This window comes from Vicia villosa, linkage group LG5 (assembly GCF_029867415.1).
Source record: "Vicia villosa cultivar HV-30 ecotype Madison, WI linkage group LG5, Vvil1.0, whole genome shotgun sequence".
NCBI lineage: Eukaryota > Viridiplantae > Streptophyta > Magnoliopsida > Fabales > Fabaceae > Vicia > Vicia villosa.
The window spans coordinates 89,868,886-89,887,555 of NC_081184.1; the positions used below are offsets into that span (position 1 = coordinate 89,868,886).

Genomic DNA, 18,670 nt, shown 5'->3' on the forward strand with positions numbered 1-18,670 from the left:
TAAATTTAAAATAAAATAATTAATTTTGTAAATCGGGTACAATTGAGGATCAAAATTGTAATTAAATTTAACAAATAAATTCAAAAAACAGTACATTAAAGTGAATGTTTTAAAAAGAGTGGAAAGTGCATTGAACATTGACCACGAAGTGCACGTGCTATTCACGCACAAAAACACCTCAAACACATTATCCTTCCATTACAATTACAACCATCTTTTCTCCGTCCATATTTTCTGTCTTTCTTTTTCCCAATATATCCAATCTTTTCACCTTTCTTAATCACTCCCATCACCATATAATAACAACAATACCATCATACATACATACATACATCACATCCACATCCATCACTCACACTCTCAAAACAAAAAAAAATGGAAGAAAAAAAGGGTTCAAAATGGAGTTGGACATCAGCGCTAATCGGCGCAGCCTCCGCCGTAGCGGCCACCTCCATCCTCTCCGCCAAACCCAAAGACCCAACCTTCCACCTCATCTCCATCAACTTCACTTCCCTAAAACCCAGCCTCCCCGCCATCGACGCCGAGGTTCTCCTCACCGTCCACGTCACCAATCCCAACATAGCCCCAATCAATTACTCCTCAACCACCATGTCAATCTTCTACGAAGGTTCCCTCCTCGGCTCCGCTCCGGTTCAAGCCGGTTCGCAGCCGCCAAGGTCCTGCCAGCTCCTCCGACTCCCCGCAAGGCTTAAGGCAAGGAAGCTGGCGAAACACGCCGGGAGAGTGGTGGCAGATGTGGCGAAACGGGAGATGATACTCGATGCGGCGGTTGATATTGCTGGCACCGCTAGAGTTTTGTGGTGGGACCATAATTTTAAAGTTCGTGTGAATAGCCATGTTACGGTGGATCCTGTTTTTCTTGATGTTATTGATCAGGAAAGTACTGCTCAACTTGAACTCTTTGCTTCAGGTGAATAGCGATTTCATTGTTCATTGTTTGGTTTGGAATGATAGTTGAAATTACAGAAATTGTGAATTACAGAAATTGTGATGGTGTGATTCCCTAATTATAAATTTAGCTCTGTATACCCAACGCAACAGTGTTAAATTCTCTAGAGTTTTTCAGTCTAGCACAACTGACATCCAATTTCAAAATAAAAGTAATTTTAAGATGATAAGAGTAATTGGGGTTGATTAATTGTAATGAGTTTGACATTAAAAGTTCAAGATTGATGATATGAATGTGCATTTAAATTATCAAACACAATTCATTTTATCCAGATGATTGTGATAACTACTCACGTTCAATTGTTTCTCATGTGAATTTTTGCACATTGTTTTGATGGGTAGACGATGAGTTGGAAGGTGAAGGTGAAGATGAAACCGAAGCAAAAGTTGAAGAGTGATCAACATGTCACCTTAGTATTATTATGTTGGTGGGTCTTATTGGCCTTGGTTTGTTTATTTAGAATATTTTAGGTTCGACTTTATAATTATGTGACATTTCAGGGTTGTATTTTTATTTGTTGATTATTATTTAGCTTTTGTAGTTGATTAATTTGCTTTTCATTTCTAATTTTTTAATTAAACCAATTTGTATGTTTTTTTATTGTGTTTTGTAGTTATAAATGCATTAGGAAATTAGAAATAATGGTCGAATTTGAAAGTTAGTTAATTTGTTAAAAAATTTCGATTGTTTAGCCCGTTCATACCTTAATTCACAACTCTGAATTAATAAGACCCCTTTTTCCTAGAAATCAGAGAGCTATAAAGCCAAAAAAAAAAAAAAAAAACTCCTGTAATTTATGCTTTCCTTCAAACAATTATGCTAAGGAAGGAATTATGCTTCTTAAAATAATAAGTTTGAAATTAGATTTTTCTTAAGCAATTAAAGTAAATATTGATTATATAAATATTGTAAGTTAAGATTAAAAAATGATGATAAAATATAATTATAAATGTAAAGTAGAAAGATGAAAGATAAGTGGCCAGAAAGACTTGTTTGATTGACTCTTTGTATTGAAAAGAAAATTTATGTAAACATTTATAGGTATAGTTTTCTATTGGACAAAATAATGTGGCCTATTCGATGGAAGAAATGAGATGAATATAAATGTTAAGTGTAGACAATTAAAACATGTTTTAAACGTCAAATCTCCATAAGTTGGTTCTTTCGACAAACAAGTATGTTTATGGTGCGGTTTGAAAATGATGTAACTTGAGTTATGTGATTCTGTTTGAGGCGCGGTTTGAAGCGTTGGAAAGTTAACGTCTAGATAATATAAGTAATATATTATGGTGATGCCATAAGAGACTAAATGTGCAGTTAAGGGCATGGGTAATTGTTTTCTTTAAGGTATAATATTATGTGTTAGCTAACAATGATGAAAGAACTTTAATTGTTGTGATCGATTGAATTGGTGAATTTGAATGTTAATTGATGTATAGGTGATGGCTTATTGTTGTGTAATATGTGTCATAAATGTGATTATAATTGTGTGTGTTGAATTATAATTGGACGTATGTTGGTGAAAATAATTGAATAAATGATTTATTATAAGTGAGTATAATAATAAATCAATTGTGTTATTTTATGATGTTGTGTGTTTTTGGTGATTAATTATGTGATGTGTACTTAATTGGGATTGTTGTGTTATCATGGTAGTTCAGAAGGGGGGAACTACGTTGATGCTATTATGCATGATTATTTTTAGTTAGAAGTGGAACTGTAAACATTGTTGTGTTGTTGTTGTTGCATTTTCGTATGCCATGCATCATATTGTATCGTGATGTAAAAGAGGCGAGTCACAAGTTCAGAAGGGGAGACAAATGACTTGTCTGGAGCTTAGAAGGGGGCGTGGGGTTCAGAAGAGGGGCCCTGATTCAAAGAGGAACCATTGTTTGAGTTGGTACCACATGCATAGTGTCGAGTCTTGAGTCACATTGTATACATACAAGCTTTGTGATGTTGGTGTAAATTATTCATGGTGCTGAGTGAGAATGATTGATTGTGATTTATTGTGTAACTAAACATTGTTGTTGTTGTTATGTGCTTTATATATACCCTCACAATCTTTACATCGTTAATATATCGAAGTTTATTCTCACCATTTTTCTTGTTGTTTCTGTGTTGCTTGCACTTTATTGTACAAATACTCAGGAGGAGTGAGTTGGAAGATGGTCTGGATGTTTATCTTTGTTTATCGTTATTTTTAGTTGGTATAACGTTCTGGTTTATAACATCGGGAACAAGGCGATTTGTTTTCCTTTGAGTTATAAATTAAAGGATGATATTTTATTTAAGCATTTCATTGTTGAAAAATTATGTTGAAGTTTTTATTTAATTGATATTCCGCTACGAGTTATTACTTTAAACTATTTGAAAAATATGCATGTTTTGTCGAATGACATCCTAAACTGTCGTTTAATCCTTTTAAATTAAGTTTAAGGATTTAGGGTGTTCCATTTATTATAGGGACATGATCAAATGACACCAAGATGTCAAAATTTGTAATGTGACACCTCATATAACTATTTAGCACATATCTGCATAACAAAATCCACCGTTGGATTGAAAGTTAACATCATATAGATCATGTCCTAAAATTTTAACATCAATCGAAAATCATTTAATATTTTAAAGAGAATGATCAAAATTAACGATTTTGCTGGAGTTTTGTAAGACGTTAGTTTTTATGCATCTCGTTGACATATCAAATGATTTCTGATGCTAAATTTTATGGACATGATCTATATGATGTTAGCTTTGAATCCAACGGTGGATTTCATTATACGGATTTGCGGTAAAGAGTTATCAGAGGTGTTATGTTACTAAGTTTGACACTTTGGGGTCATTTGATCATGTCCCTTTATTATATATTTTATTATATATGTAACTTTTAAAATTTGTTATTGTAACTTATATATATATATATATATATATATATATATATATATATATATATATATGAGGAGGGATATATTTACTCTAAGAGTAAGTGAAGAAGACTTACTCCAAATCTTAACCATTGATTTTCATTAATCTAACGGTTTTAATTGATTATGTAATCTAATTATTTTTGGAAATATTTTTCTTTAATTAAAGTCGTTAGATTAATAAAAATCAATGGTTAGGATTTGGAGTAAGTCTTCAACACTTACTCTTGGAGTAAATATATTCCTCCTCATATATATATATATATATATATATATATATATATATATATATATATATATATATATATATATATATATATATATATATATATATATATATATATATATATATATATATATATGCTTAAATGCACTTTTGGTCCCTGTAAGTAGCGAGTTTTTTATTTTCGTCCCTGTAAGTTTTTTTTTTTAGTCCCTATATTTCACTTTCGCGTTCGCTTTAGTCCCTAAAATCAAAATCCGCAGGAAAATCCACTGGAAACCTGCAGATTTTCCTGTGAATTTTGGCTTTAGGGACTAAACCTCAAGTAAAAAGTAAGATATAGGGACTCAAACAAAAAAAAAAACTTACAGGGACAAAAATCAAAAACTCGCTAACTTACAGAGACCAAAAATGCATTTAAGCCATATATATATATATATATATATATATATATATATATATATATATATATATATATATATATATATATATATATATATATATATATATATATATATATATATATATATATATATATATATATATATATATATATATATATATATATATATATATATATATATATATATATGTGTGTGTGTGAGTGTGTGTGTGTGTGAGACATCTAGAGTGGGAGATCAATTAAATCTCACATCAATGATACCAAACAATTATACCGTAGATATAATTTATGGTTCAGATTTAATAACAACACACCTATAGACTCTCTCACACAATCTCGCCTCCACATCTCTCTACTTTTTTTCTTTCACATAACTGTTTTTCCCTCACCTTCTTCCTTTCCATTAAACCTACAATATAAAAAAGGGAAATGCTAACTAGTATCCTCAAGGCAATGGTTAATACTTTAAAATAGTCAATTTATCTCGGTAATCTGCGTATTTAATGTCTTGAAAATTGAAATATTAAATTTTTATAATTTTTTTTTTTAGAATGCTTAACCATTGCCCTAAGGACACTGGTTAGCAAGACCCTATAAGAAAATATAATGCTATGAAAAAGACAATTTGCCATGCCGGTTCCACAAGCCTCCACATGTCTTTCTATTTTCCAACACATCCTTCTATTGCTTTTTGGTATCTAACCTAATCATCTATATCCATGCTTTTGCTTTTTCTAGACTTCTACTTTTCCTTCTCTCTTTCTCTCTCATTCACTACTTCCTTCTTCCACCTCTTCTTCTCCATTCTTCCTTTTTTTTAAATCAAATAGAAATAAGGGACACTCTCCGACATCAGATCTGTTTTTTTATATTCTTTTGTAATAACATTTGGAAAGGACTCTGAGATACTGGTTCCTCACACCGAAAAGGTTATTGATGAAGGCCCTCAACCTAAGAAAGGTATTTTGCTTCTTTCAATTTTATAATCTTGCATTTTGAACATGGCTAAATATCCTTTTTGGTCCCTTAAGGGTACCTCGGGGTACATTCTGATCCCTTATCTTTAAAAAGTTCCAAAGTAGTCATTTAGTTGTTCAAAAAGGTCCACGTTTAGTCAAAGTCAAAATTATGGTCCAGTTGGCATATACGTGTCGCTTAGTTGGCATATTGGCATCTGACGAGGACATCTTCATCACCAAATTTCTAAAAAAGTTATGGTTAAGCCAAGATTCGAACCCTAGTCTTTATGGTTACTGGACAACATAACACACCATTGCACCACAACACACTTGTTTATACATCGTACAAATAATATATATTTAAATATATATTGAAATCTTGTTTGTTAATAAAAAGAAAATATTCAATCCAACCAATATCAAATCCAGAAACGCAAGCTTGTTCATCATCTTTCCAGTACCTAAATTCTAGATCTTTAAATTGCAATCATTATAAACCTAAATCAACAAAAGATTATTTATTTTCCAGGTTAGTTCTTTCTCTACTATTCATGATTTTGGGAATAGTTTGGGAAGATTTGGATGGAGATTTGGGAGGATTGCTTTGGAAGGGTTTAGGGAAGATTGAGATGCTGATGAACACACATACAAATTAATTCATTTGATTTTCCGCAGATCTTCCGCTTGGTTCTGTGAACCCAGATTTTCCCAAATTGATTTGGGGCTAAAGGTTTGATTTGCGTTTAATACAAAATACTAAATTTCCTCATTTTTCAAATGAGTTGTTGTTTCATCTTCATCAAAATTTCTATATTTTTACCAATTTTTAGGTTTATTTGTTTCTGGGTTAAAAATTTTATAAGCACGATACTAAATGATGCATAGAGAGTGGTGATTAAAAAAATGAGGATAATTGACATAGATGATAAATATGAGGAAAAAAGAGACTGAGAAATGGCGACGATGATGACGAAGAGGCTGTTTTCATTCTTTGTTTCTGGGTCACTATTGAAGTCTTGTGGCTGAAGAGGTTGTTTTCATTCTTGAAGAAGAAGACGATGATGACGTAGATTTGTTATCTTCAGCAAAATATAACTATTAATTAGACATTGAAATATTTTTTATTAGAAATAACAATAACAAAATATAATATGCTTTAATGTGATATTAAGAAAATATAATATGCTTCAATGTGATATTAAGAAAATATAATATGCTTTAATGTGATATTAAGATAGAATGATAGTTGGGAGAAATTGCAATTATTAGTGATAATAATCAAGATATTGTTTAGGATAAATATAAATTAAAAAATTAAATAATACGTGGAATTCAGTAATAGACATGTAGGATGTCACCTAAATAAAAGTTGACGCTCTTTGGAAAAAATGGATGGAAAGGACTAATGTGGACCTTTTTGCACAATTAAAGAACTACTTTGTAACTTAAAAAAAATAAGGGATCAGGATGTACCCGAGGTATACGTAAGGGACCAAAAAGAGTATTTAGCCTTGAATATTTATCTTTAATATTTAGGACTAAGTTTATACTTTTTAATTTTATGGGTTTTGATGAATGATCATTGAAAAACCAATTTTTAAACATATTTTTTCTTTCTGAAAACGGTGTTTGGCTTAATGTTTTTTCTTTCAGTTTAATTTTTTAAACAATATTGTATTCATGTTTTAGCTTAATGTTTTGTTTTTGGTTAACAATATTGTGTATATGATTTTCCATAATTTTAGACATGTTTTTGTCAACTAACTTTCTTGATTTGTCTTTTCTTTGTCAGATCCATAATAATAATGGAGATTGAAATTATTTTGAACTGGTAGAAGGTTGGTCTGTTTTTCTTCAACAAAAGAGATTTTGGTTTGAATTGTTTTTCGAATTTTTGTTGTATGTTTTAGTGTTAGTTCCATGACAAAGATGTGATTTTTACTGGGTTTTATAGTTATGGTGTTTACTGATTAGTGAATATTTTGATAATATGTAAAAAAGACGAGTGATGTTTTTCAGTTCTGTGATATCAAAAGAAGATCCATTTGATTTTTAACTTCACTCTTTTTTTTCCAGGTTCTTTAGGTTTGATATATAACTAGTAAAAACCCGTGCTATCGCACGTGTTCTATCTGGATTCACATCACATGTTTATCAAATCATCATTTATAAAGTTTGAATTTATTTTTCAATTGGTTAACATTGACATAGTTAGAAATATATGATAATAATATGCATTAATTTTTAATTATTGATTATACAAATCGTACAACCGATTATCTAACTTAAATTATATAAAACACCAGCAAGAGAAATATTTAAAAGATTGATGTTAAAATGAACAGTCTACAGTTGATATCTCTTAGATACGTTTACATCTATCCGTAAATCCAAATGAGTTAACAAAATTTAGTTGAATCCAAATGAGTTAATTTTAAAACTACAAATTTAAATAAAAATCATTTTTCTAATTCAAATAACATTACTTTTTACATATTAGTCAATTTTTCCAAACCTAAAATTTATAATAGCTTCCCGTCAAATATCAGTTTTAAATCCTTCTTACTATATCATATTTACAGGCCTACAGTATTCGACAATTCCCCATCAAATTTCAGTTATAAATGAATATTTACACACCATGGTATCTTGAACTTTCAGTTCTAAATGAATATTTTCTCTATCTTTTTCGTCTAGGAGAATTTCATAATAGAAGTTTAACTCTACAAAATTTTCAAAATTTTTTAAATTTTAATAAATTTAAAGTATTTGATATTTCATTGAATAATTTTAAATAAAAATATGATAAATTTTTTTAAAAAATATATATTGATAATAATTTATATAAAATTTAGTATGCTTGATAATAATATATAATAATAATTTTAAATTTATACAAAATTTAGTATGCTTGATAATAATATATAATGATAATAATTAAAAATTAAATTAATTGTCCATAATAACTTCTTAGGAATATTTTTGAAAATTCAACATATTCTCACTCTTAAAATTATACTTAAATATGTGTTTTTCATTAAAAAGTTGTGTTTTTCATATATCATGTTTTTTTATTAAAAATATATTTACAACAATTTTTAGTATAAATATTATTATTTCATCATTAAAAAATTATAATTTACATAGGTATATAATTGATTCTTATAAAAGATAAAATATGTATTATTTTCTCTTATAATAATCACTTGTAATATTTTTTTCATTAAAAGGCAAGTTACAGAGTTTTAATTAAATTGAACCAAATATTAGGTTCTAGTGAATGAGAAGAAGAGTTATGTTCAAAAAGAAATGAGAATTGAAGAGTTCCACTAAAGCAAGAGAGTTCCACTAAAGCAAGAGAGAAATGATTTCTCACGTATTTGAAAATGTGAAGTGTCTTTCTTCATGAGAGAGAATTTATAATAGACTTGGAAAGTTGTGAGACTTGGTTTTTTCACACAACATTTAAAGTGAAATAGTAATAGTTATAGAAGTTTTTAAATTTAAAATTTAAACATTCATGAACCTGCAATAAATATTGAGAGATTGGGATGAACAATTGAATTATTTGTTAGTGTAAGTGTTTAGTGGAGCATTTAAAAAATAAATAAAATAAAATAAATAAAATATCTCACAAATTTTGTAGTAATGACAAATCAGCAACATTAATTGTCAAAACAATGTGGTGAGAGTAGTGGTTCAAAAAGACAAAGTTGCCCTTGAAATTAGTCAAAATTAGTCTTAAATAAGTGGGGCTAAACTTGGTTTTTCCAAGTACTTAGATTTTGATAGATGTATGTATAATAGATTTTTACATATTTAAAAAAATTAATAAATTTAATAGATATGAAGGAGAAAGAATTTGAAGTTCGTGTGTAATATCAAATACGATATTTGTGTATATCCTTTTGATGTATTATCACGATGCTTTATATTTTAATAACATTTAAATGAAATATAGGTTAGATAATAGGGAAAAAATGTAATTGGGTATCAGGATTTTAAGTCAAAAGTAATTGATATGTGCCATTATCGATATGAAGTGTATTATTGATAATAATTAATATAAGTTTATTATTGGTAGTAAATCAAAATGTTTTTTTTATGAGTAAACGAATTAGAATTGATATAAATTTTCATTGTTAATTGAAAATCAAATTTATTTATAGTATTGAAAATGATATTAATTGTACTAATTACATATATGGTTAAATAATTTAAAAGTCACCATTTAAATTGGTATTGATGCCAATTATATAAATTTAATGTAATAAATAGTAGTAAATTAAAATTGGTATCAAATGAGTTGTACTTGATTATAGTTTTTTTTTTTATATCAAAGAGGGCATAAGCCCAAGAGAAAAAGAAAACTACACCGCAACAACTCTAGGAGTAACACTATCCCTTACATCTGCATCCAGAATATGAGTAAACAAATCTGGGCAGTTGGAAAAGTAATTACACATATCTTCTATAGAAAAACGGTGCTTTGCCAACGCATCCGCTAGTCTATTTGCTTCCCAATACGAATGAGTTAAAACAACTTCCCAATCCAAGTCTAATAAACTCCAGATTTCTTGAACAATGGACCTCCCAACACTTGCAGTCTGTTTGCGGCCAACAATCTCCACCACCTCTGTTGAATCAACTCTAATTTCCACCTTTGAGAACTTTAACTTCCTAGCCAGATTTATCCCCTCAAATAACCCCCACAACTTTGCCATTAGAGCATCCCCACGTCCAATAAATTTAGAGAAACCACTAAGCCACTCACCCTCGCTCCCTCGGATAGCACCACCACAATCAATTAGCCTGTTGCTGCAAGTCCCATCTATATTCAAGCAGACCCAACCATCCTTCGGCGCCTTCCACCCTACATGAATAGAAATCTGGCTGACCTGTTGCTTTGGATGAATGATGTTATCCTCAACCGGTATATCATTCATCAAAAGCCTGACCGCATCTGCCTGCTTCCCAGGCCTCACAAACCCCTCATCATGCCTCTCCTTATTCCTCCATCTCCACACTGCATGGCAAGCTGTGGCCCAGAACCTACCCCAATCCTGGTTCGTCCGTCTACTACCCCTTCCGTTAGTATTCACAATAATCTAATCTTGCAGATCCGCGGTAAAGAACCAATGCCTATTATGACTCTGCACTACGCTAAGCCATAAAAGTTTAATAATGTCACAATCTCGCAGCACATGCAAGATAGTTTCTGGACAATCACGACAATGGTCACACCTTCCATTACCAATTCCCATACTGTATAGTCTCCCATACGTTAGCAATCTACCATGTTTTGTTAACCAAATAAATGCTCTCGTCTGCTCAGGCACTTTAAGCCTCCAGATATTGATCCAAGTCTTATCCATCTCCGCACTATTCTCTTCGCATAAAGCATGATACATTGCCGAAATAGAAAAACTCCATTCTTTCCATTTTTACAAATCAGAATATCTTCACCATTTCCATCTTTATGAGGCTTTATGGCTGCTATCTTCATATTTATGTGCACCGGTAGCCAATCCTTCATATCCCTCCAATTCCACTCTCCGTCTGTAGTAACAAGATCGCTAAGCTTAGCACCTTGAATCTGCTCCGGTATTTGAAGATTGAAATCAGCCAAACGCAATCCTTCTTCTATCCAAGCATCTTGGCACACATCAATACTGTATCCATTCCCTATACTCCACCAGCTATGCTCATGCAGCCTATGCCAAAGTCTTGCAATCGATTTCCACAAGTGCGAATCCGTTGCTTTGTACGTAACATGCCTATCCTTATTATTAAAATTGTACTTTCCAATTAAAACGTCACACCATAAATCATTTGACCCTTCTTGCAATTTCCTCACATTCTTTAAGATGCATGCTTCATTCATTTCCTTTAAATGCCTTAAGCCAAGTCCACCATATTTCCTTGGAGTAGCAATTGTATTCCAGCTAACAGCATGATAATGATGTCTTTGATCTGTGTCACCCCAAATAAATCTTCGCTGAATGCAATGAATTTCTTCAATACAGCTTTTAGGAATAATGGTGGTCATCATTGGGTAGATCGGGATTGCTTCCAACACGCTTTTAGCTAAAGTTACTCTCCCTGCAAAAGCTAATTGATTTGATTTCCAATGCATGAGATTTGCTTACAATTGATCGATGATGTACGCAAAATCCTGCTTCTTCGGGGATCTCACTGTCAAAGGAATTCCCAGATATTTCCCTAGCTTGTTTGTCTCCTTGAAACCAGACATTCTTACCAACTTCTCTTTCAAGCCTTTTCTAGAATTATCAGAGAAGAAAATACTTGTTTTCTCTCTATTGACTTGTTGCCTAGCCATATTGCAAAACTTGGTGAGGATTGTTGCACCCCAAAATTTGCCCTCTTTATTTGAGCTATAAGTTAATAATGACGTTTATTTCGTCATTCAAAAATTGAAGAAAATAACAATAAAAAGTTCTGGTGGTTTTAAAGAAGCGCAATGTGAAAAATGGTCTAAATAGTGGAAATACGAGAAAATTCACAAGTTTTATTCTGAAAGTGATATGAGCTGAATTCCCGCGATGGCCTGACTATTTCGACAATATCTACAACTTTCGTGTTCGGCTCGGAGGTCAGTTCTTTGAGGAAGGTTGTCAGATTTACAAATTTCTTGAGATTTCATAGTGAAAAATGGTGCTGAATGTAGGGTTTCGGGCCTCGGAAAATTCATATCTCACAATCCGCTCGTCGGATTCGTTCGAAAATTTAACTGGAGCTCCGTACCATCATTACCAAGATTTCATATGTTCGGACCGTCGGCTGATTATGCACTGAAAACTCCCAGCATTTTAAAGAACGGCGTAATCTTTCGGTGAAAAGTGTGTTTTCGGGTATGTCGCGCCGAGTTCAAAAATTCATAACTCCTTCGATTTTTATCGTATAAAGTCCATTCTGGCGGCATTTTCTCGGAAATTTCGTTAGCTTCGATTCTTCGTCACACATGCTTGTTCAGATTTTGAGCCGAAGATGGAGTTTTATCGAGTTCTTTGAGTGGTACGCACAAAATTCTGCACAGTCGCACCAGACGAATCGGCGTTTCTCGTCATTCAAACGGGCGTATTTTCTTCACCGCTTATCGGATTGAGACGATTATCGCCGATACGAATCACGAATTTGGTCATCTTCATAATGGCATTGGTTTCGTTCCGGAATTCAGAGCCGAACCGAGTTTCCTTAAAAACGAGCCAAAATAAGACGCACCGAGGGCAATTTGGATATTTCGCGTTGACAATATATAAACTTTTTGCTCTTCACAAATCAAGAAAAACTCTCATAATTTCGCTTCACCCAAAATTTTCACAAACACTTTCTCTCATTTCTCTCTCAATTTTCAAAGATCAAAACCACAAATTCTATAAAACTTTCATCAACTTTCATCAAGAATCAAGAGCAATATGGATTGAAGTTCAAGATCTCGAGTTCGGATTCGCTCTCCCCTCCTCTATTCTCGCGCATCACACTCTCATTTCTTCTCCGGATTCGCTTTTCGATCTCGTTAGTGTTCGCGTTCGCGTTCGTGTCGTGTTCGTGTTCGCGCGTCGGTTTAGATCTTCATTCGGTAAGCCTTGAACCTTGAATTAAGTGCTTAATTGTTGATGTTAACATGATTCGAATGCTAGATCTAGTGGTTGATGATGCTTAATTGATGTTGATGATGATTAAATGTTAGATTCATTGACACCTTGCTTGCAATTGCATGTGGATACAAGTTTGGTGCACTATGTGTTTGATACAATGCTTGTATGAATTTGTTGCTTGATAATCAATGATGTTGACTTGAAATCTATGTGGATTGATGCCTAATTGTGGTTGTTTGAAGCTCATAACACTGTGCAAATCGAGTCTAATTCGTACATGATGAAATTGGTTGATCAATGCATGTATAGGTGGCTTGGAATGCTGTAGAAACTGTTTTTTTTCAATTCTGTTACAGCGTAACCGGTTACGTGCTGGACCGTAACCGGTTACGAGATGTGTTTTCACTGTTTTTTGCACAGCATAACCCGTTACGTGCCAAACCGTAACCCGTTACGGGTTGTTCTGCTGGCCACTGTTTACAGCGTAACCCGTTACGTGCCAGACTGTAACCGGTTACGAAAGCGCTCTCCTTCTCTCATTTTGCTACTGTCTTGACCGTAACCCGTTACGGGTCAGGGCGTAACTGGTTACGGTCCTGCATGTTTGTTTTTTTCCAACTTTGAATGTTCATATCTTTTTGCTCGTGATTCCGATTTGCATGTTCTTTATACCGTTGGAAAGCTTGTGAGATGTACTATTTTATGGAATGATTTGTATTGCTGATTTTTATGTTTTCCATGATGGTACTTTTGTCGGCTTCCGGTGTAATTTTTGCATGCTTATTCGCGTATTACCACACCTTTTCCATGTTTGCTTTGACCGGTTTATTTTAGAATAGCAATAACGCAATTCCGATTGCGGTGTCTTGTTATCTCTAATGTGTGTGCTAGTGTGCGAGGCTTTTGGACGGTCACCGATCGATGCTCATTCTATGAGTGTTCCACTTTATTTGCGGGACACGAGTTTATTCGCTTGCTTTGTGTTCTCATCCTGGAGACACATCTCTATTACTTTATATCTGCTTGTTTGATTTGCTTGTTCCTCTTGCAGGTGTATTGTGATTATGCTCGACGCGCATTTCGACCTTTGTGTGCTTTCATGGCTAATTGGTGTGCTGACTATTTGCTTTTGCTTTGCTAGCTCGCTCGCGGGATCCTAGTTTCCTTGCTCTCTTCGCTTTAGTTTACGGATCATCATCCGTTTGGTATTGATTCCGTTTCATTTTATTTCTCTCGTACTTTATCGCTTTCTAGCATCATCCTTTAACATGAGAAGTAGGACCTAGACATGCATCTGACCAAGTCCTCGAAAGAGGCTCTGTTTTTGTTGGTGTGTTTACATTTGTGCTTTGCGGCAGGGAGTCACGGTGTAATAAGTCCTATATGGCACTCCGTTATGTCCTCATGGAAGGCACGCGGAAAGGGTTAGCAATCAACCCCCGCCCAGTCTCATCGAGTCCGTTTGGTATGTGCACGCTACGCGTTGCTCGCTTCCGAACATGCACAAGATCTTGTTATCAAGTATGTCAGGAAAAGGGTTCATGTAGTCGGACCCGCACACTTCCTATAGCTCGCGTCGCTCGACGTTGATGCTCGGTGTACGCACACACCATTTTCCTTTACGATCCGTGACGACTTGGTTGCTGAGAGGGAACCGCTCCTCTTGTCTATGGCCCGATCATTTTCGCGAGGTCTAATGCTTGGTTGACTCGGGTGACTCGCTCCCCTTGGCTATGGCGGGACCGCTTTTCTACCATTCGACCAGTGTCGTTGGTTTGTTTGCTTTACGAGCGGAGCTCATTTGTGTGATATTCTTGTTTGCTTCCCCTTTTTCTCGTAGGTTGTTAGCTTGGACTTGTACCCTTTGTATGATAACATTAGGAAGCAAGCTTTCCCCCTTAGTTTAGGTCTTCCTCATGCATTCTTTAAAACACAAACCACACTCTTTGATTTTCTTTTCTTAAGAGCTTGTTATTTCCGCTCCATTCCCAAGCATAAGTCTCCAAAGGTCGAGCAGCGGAGTGTGAGTGTAACTCGTTCACCTAAAAAACACAAAACAAACAGAAACTAGTTAGCCGAGCTACGGTAGCTCTGGTTCTGCAAAACAGATACGTAGGCAGCGGGGTAGGGCCCGTGCGAGCACAACCCTTTCTTTTCCCTACATTTTGCATTCATTTTAGTCCAGATTAACGTAAATTTGTTACACACCCATAGATTTAGACACAGGCGTGGATACCATCGAGTACGATGGGTGCGAGGGGTGCTAGCACCTTCCCCTCGCGTAACCGACTCCCTTACCCTTTTTCTCTGGTCGTGAGACCGTTTTTTTGTTTTGTGGTTTGCTGGCATTCCCTTCCTTTTCAGGATAAATATGTTAGTGGCGACTCTGTTAATTTTCGCGGTAGCAACAAGGATGTCTACAACACACTTCATTTGGACCTCTGTTGCTTCACCAAATAATAGAAAATCATCGGCAAACATTAGATGAGAAACAAACGGTCCCGTTCTTCCAGCTCTTGGTGTCTTCAAACTCCCATTATCTACTGCCTCTACAATCATATGGGACAATTTATCCACACAAATGACAAATAAATAAGGTGATATCGGATCACCTTGACGGATTCCTCGCTGCGGACGAAAAAAGTTCCCCCTAGCGCCATTCCACTTCACATTCATTTCAACACTCGTCACCGAGTGCATAATAACATTACTCATAGCCTCAGGAATTTGAGCCTCCATCAGAATACTCCATATGAACTCCCAGGTGAGCTTATCATATGCTTCTGCTAAATCGACTTTAATGGCAAAGAAACTTTTCCTTCCTTTCATTTTATTCATGCCATGGATCATTTCTTGCGCTACAATTATATTCTCATGAATATTGCGACCTGGAAGAAAACCTGTTTGATTCGGAGAAATGATGATAGGAATGCATTCCTTAAGTCTTTCAACAATGACTTTGCTCACCACTTTATAGATAGTGTTGCATAAAGATATGGGCCAGAACTAACTGATAAATTCAGGGTGAGGAACTTTAGGAATTAGGCAAATGTCAGTTTGGTTTACCTCTGCTATACGGCTAGGCTTCTCCCAAACATCCTTAACAAAATCACAGACCCGCGCCTCCACCACATGCCAAGACTTTTGAAAGAAACCAGCCGGAAAACCATCCGGCCCTGGAGCTTTTCACGGGTTCATATTAAAAATAGCACGTTTAACTTCCTTATTAACAATTGAAGCATTCAATATCTCCAGCAAATCCTTACTCAATCTTGGAAAAGTAATTTTAGTTACTTGCCAACTGCTACTAAACTGATTCAAAGTAAAAAGGTCTTTGTAGAAATTATTAACCATAATACGAATTTGATCCGCATCCTCAAGCCACTGACCATCAGCCCCACGAATCATCAAAATATTATTTTTCCTTCTCTGAGTCACCGCCTTTGTATGATAATACTTTGTGTTCCGATCTCCATCTCTAATCCATCTAGCCCTAGACCTTTGAATCCACATCAATTCTTCTTTTTTCAAAATATCATGCAACTCATTCTGCAACCTAACCTCCAACTTAGCCAAACCACATGATCTCATTCCCATCTGCAACCTCCTTTGAATACCTCCTATTCTCGCAACCAATTCCTTCTTAAACAATCTAACTTGATCAAAATTTGTAAATTTCCAATCATTAATACTTTTTTCAACATGTCTCATATTTTGCCAAATCTCTTGATCATTATCCCAATTGGTTATGAGCATTTCATTGTAACTGTCATCCAATAGCCATGCACTCTCGAACCTGAAATGTTTTGCAGCTCTCGCGTGAGAACCATCCGTAGAGAAAATAAGCAAAGGATGGTGGTCTGAGAAATCTAGTCTAGGTAGAACTTTAACATACCCATGAGGCAAATCAATCCGCCATCTTTCATTACATAGGCCTTTATCCAACCTCTCAAGGATTCTCTGTCCACCATGATAAACCGGCCCTCACTACAAGAAAACTGCGTTATAGCGTCGGCCAAAAACCCTCGCTAACTGGGAAACAACCGACGCTACTATGTGTTAGCGTCAGTTTAGCGTCGGTTCCCAGCAGACACCCTAAACGTGGAAGCAAAGCATAGAGACGAGCCTTCGCTAACATTAGCGTCGGTTTGGGAAAACGCTAGAGCGACGCTACCTTAGCGAACCGACGCTAGCTATACTAATTTATCAACGTAGCATTAGTTCAGCCAAAAATAGAGAGAACACACAATGTTTCCAAAAAAAAAGGAGGGAAATGAAATATTTTTAGCTCCAAAACACGAAATAATATAGCGTCCGCCTAAAGCAACGCTAAACTGAACAAATTGAAAATCTAAATTAGCATCCGCCAAAAACGACGCTACTTTATCCAAAAAAAAAAAGGGGAAATGAAATACTTTTGGCTCCAAAAATTATTACCATTAGCGTCGGTCTTTTCCGACGCTACTATAAAAAATAAAAACCTAGTTGTATTTTCTGCTTAGCGTCGGTAAATGGTTACGCAAATCCAACGCAATGGGCGTAGGTGTCAGGGCCGACGCTAAATTTTGGAGGCTAAAACACATTTTTCTTGTAGTGCCTCTCCAAGTATATTTCGCACCAACAAACCCCATGTCTGGCAGCTTGCACTCATCCACCCTTTCTTTAAAAAGATTACATCTGCGAGTATTAGCTGGCAGCCCCCTCTCTTTTCATTTACGCTCATAATATCGTTGAAATCACCAACTAACATCCACGCACCTGCCATTTGTCGCGCAATATTCCCCAGCTCATTCCACATTCTACGCATACTCTCCTCATTAGGGCTAGCATAAATTGATGTGAAACACCAATTTAAACTCTTATCATATTGCACTTGGAGGTGTAGAAACTGGAAATTTGTGATCTCAACATGTACTTGCATACAATCCTTCTTCCACCCCACACAAATTCCTCCCGCAAAACCTTCATTGTTCGAGGCAAGAAACCCATGATACCTTAACTGAATGAAATATTTCTTCACCCTATCAGGGTGACATCTTGTTTCCATTATCACGAGCATAGCAGGATTCCAAGTTGTAACATACTGCTTGCAGACACAGACAAAACCATTACTCGCAGCCCCACGACAATTCCAAACCATTATTTTATTTTGTATCATCATTAAAACAACAAAATAAAAACATAAACATTCCTTCCAAAAAAAATATCATTGGTTTCCCAATGGGGTTTCTTTCATAGTCTCCATTTGATCTATAGCTTCTTCAGTGTCCTCAACTTCTACACTTGAGGTTTCCCCACTTTTATTGGTACTCACATCCCTGCTAGTCGGTGAAACCTGCAGATCAGGTGGTTTAGTTGTCTTAGTCTCCACATCTAGATTAGCTCCTTTAGCCATGCCACTCTCTTTAATGACACAGTCACCAATCTCATTCATACAACCTTCATTCCCTCCCATGTTCTTGATATGCTGTTGAAATATGCTTGCTAATTTATTCTCGTCCACTGTATTCTTCCCACTTGTTTTGCTGTTGGACTTCCCTTTAAAATTCCTAGTAATACGTGCCCCCAG

The 18,670-nt window shown here is 34.8% G+C and overlaps 2 protein-coding genes and 1 long non-coding RNA gene across 3 annotated transcripts; 2 read left to right on the forward strand and 1 right to left on the reverse strand.

Annotated features, from left to right (window-relative positions):
* The first annotated feature begins 205 nt into the window (after nt 1-205).
* LOC131606837 (uncharacterized) lies at nt 206-1,519 on the forward strand. The gene is made up of 2 exons (XM_058878947.1): nt 206-931; nt 1,312-1,519. Exons 1-2 carry the CDS (start codon nt 376-378, stop codon nt 1,365-1,367), a joined length of 612 nt encoding a protein of 203 aa, XP_058734930.1. The 5' UTR covers nt 206-375; the 3' UTR covers nt 1,368-1,519.
* A 3,768-nt stretch (nt 1,520-5,287) lies between these two features.
* LOC131606838 (uncharacterized) lies at nt 5,288-7,547 on the forward strand. Its single transcript, XR_009285072.1, has 3 exons — nt 5,288-5,483; nt 6,012-6,212; nt 7,275-7,547. It is a non-coding gene; the product is annotated as an uncharacterized LOC131606838 (long non-coding RNA).
* An 8,740-nt stretch (nt 7,548-16,287) lies between these two features.
* On the reverse strand, nt 16,288-18,241 carry LOC131604980 (uncharacterized). Its single transcript, XM_058877390.1, has 2 exons — nt 17,777-18,241; nt 16,288-17,061 (listed from the first exon to the last, which is right to left on the reverse strand). Exons 1-2 carry the CDS (start codon nt 18,239-18,241, stop codon nt 16,288-16,290), a joined length of 1,239 nt encoding a protein of 412 aa, XP_058733373.1.
* Between the last annotated feature and the right edge of the window lie 429 nt (nt 18,242-18,670).